At 50.4% G+C, this 1928-nt stretch overlaps 1 protein-coding gene across 2 annotated transcripts in view; it reads right to left on the reverse strand.

Moving 5' to 3' along the window:
- LOC103471770 (transcription factor COE3-like) overlaps positions 1-1928 on the reverse strand; it is a 119146-nt gene that overhangs the window by 86797 nt on the left and 30421 nt on the right. For both annotated transcript variants that reach the window (XM_017307218.1, XM_008420951.2), the window contains exon 5: positions 125-198. In XM_017307218.1, the coding sequence (XP_017162707.1) occupies positions 125-198 (74 nt within the window). The remainder of the gene's footprint in view (positions 1-124; positions 199-1928) is intronic.

Raw genomic sequence — 1928 nt, forward strand, 5'->3', positions numbered from 1 at the left:
GGCTATGGGCTGCACAGCTAAGCTAACAGGGCTATGGGCTGCTAAGCTAACAGGGCTATGGGCTGCACAGCTAAGCTAACAGGGCTATGGGCTGCACAGCTAAGCTAACAGCACCAGTTCTTACCTGCACATGATCTCGTGGGTGAGGAGGACGCGGCACATCTCGGGGTTCTTGTCTTGACCTTCATACAGGATCGGCTGCAGAGACACAAGCGGGAGACGCAGGTCACTTCTGACAGGAAGAACATTTCTCTAACACGGCTGTTTGATTCAAACCACTTTAATCTGGGAATAAACCAGTTTACTGGGACAGAAAAGAGTCCCGACTCAACAGCTGTCCAGGCCAGATGTCCCACCCGGTCCTTAGGGGACAGAGTCCTGTCCTGCAGGGTTTAGATTTCCCCCCAGCAAAGCTCCATGATTGCATCACTTCCTGAACCGCAGAGTCTGTCCCCTGAGGACTCGTCCCCTGAGGACTCGTCCCCTTTAGGACTCGTCTCCTTTAAGACTCGTCTCCTTTAAGACTTGTCTCCTTTAGGACTCGTCCCCTTTAGGACTCGTCCCCATAAACATTTTGCTCTGGAGCCAAATGCTGCGTAGTGTTTTGCTCAGAGGCTGAAATCAAACCTACAACCTTCTGGTTCTCTGCCCACAGAACCAGAACCACGACTCTTATCAGCTGATCAGGACGGACACCCCGGCCTTCCCTCATCCTTCCCAGAATTCCCTGTCAGAGTTAAGATTGGGAACCTGTGTGTGAGTGAGTTCTCCTCCTCTGGCCTCCCACTACCTCATCCACCATTGGAAACAAACCTCACACACACACACACACACACAGTCGTACGCTACTATCCAACAGGGGACATTCCATTGACTTCCATTCATTTCTACAGCCTAACCCTAACCCTTTTCCTAACCCTAACCATCACATACCTAACCCTTTTCCTAACCCTAACCAAAAGTCAATTCACACCTTAGTCCTAACTGCAACCCCTGACCCTAAAACAGGGTCATTTCCAAGAGGGGACCTACAAAATGTCCCCTCTTCAACGGTGAGTCCCCTGTTGGTCAGTGTAAAATGACACGCATGTCCCCTGTTGGATAGTTACACATGAACACACGCGCACACACACACACACACACACACCCCCACACACACACACACACACACACGTCCCTGGGGGACGATACATTTAGCTTAACGACTAGTTGAGCGTTATTGATCCTGCTCTGTTGCTCTGGACCGGAGCGGACGGCATGTGGCCGCATCAGGAGTTGCGTTGGTGGAAACACCTTGATGCTCCTTAGCAGCTTCATCGTAATGTCTGCCACTGGCGGCGCTGATAGTTAGCTTATCAGAAGCTATGCTAGTCTAAAATAGCATCTCAAGGCTAAACATGTAGCAGCTAAGGCTAATGTCAGCATTTACATTCATCACTAAAAGAAAGTGTGGACAAGATGGTCCAGAACGTCTCACTGAGATGGTGACCAATTCTGGACCTGGGAGGTTCTGATGGTCCATGTGAACCCGGACTCTGGGTCCGAGCAGCACCGAGTGTCTTTAGAGAGTTTGGATCATTGGGGTCATGTTCAGGTCTGTATTTCACATTTCTGCTTTATTTCATGGTGAAAACAATCTGACTTTTCTGCCAGTAAGGAGAAAATTTGAGGAACGTCGACCAATGGGGGGTCTTCTCCAGGAGGCTGGGGTGGGAGCAAAGTGTGTGTTTGTCACTGTGGGGTGTGTGTGTGTCACTGTGGGGTGTGTGTGTGTCAGGATTCTTGTCTCCAGCATGTCGTCACGGTGCCAAATTAGTGATTATTGATCGGCTGGAGCAGCTCAGCTCATCGATCCGTGACATGCAGAGAGAGCAGAAAGGGCGGTGTTGGAGTGTGTGTTGGTTGTGACGGAGTGTGTGTTGGTTGTG

This window comes from Poecilia reticulata, linkage group LG10, assembly GCF_000633615.1.
Source record: "Poecilia reticulata strain Guanapo linkage group LG10, Guppy_female_1.0+MT, whole genome shotgun sequence".
In the NCBI taxonomy this organism is placed as follows: Eukaryota; Metazoa; Chordata; class Actinopteri; order Cyprinodontiformes; family Poeciliidae; genus Poecilia; species Poecilia reticulata.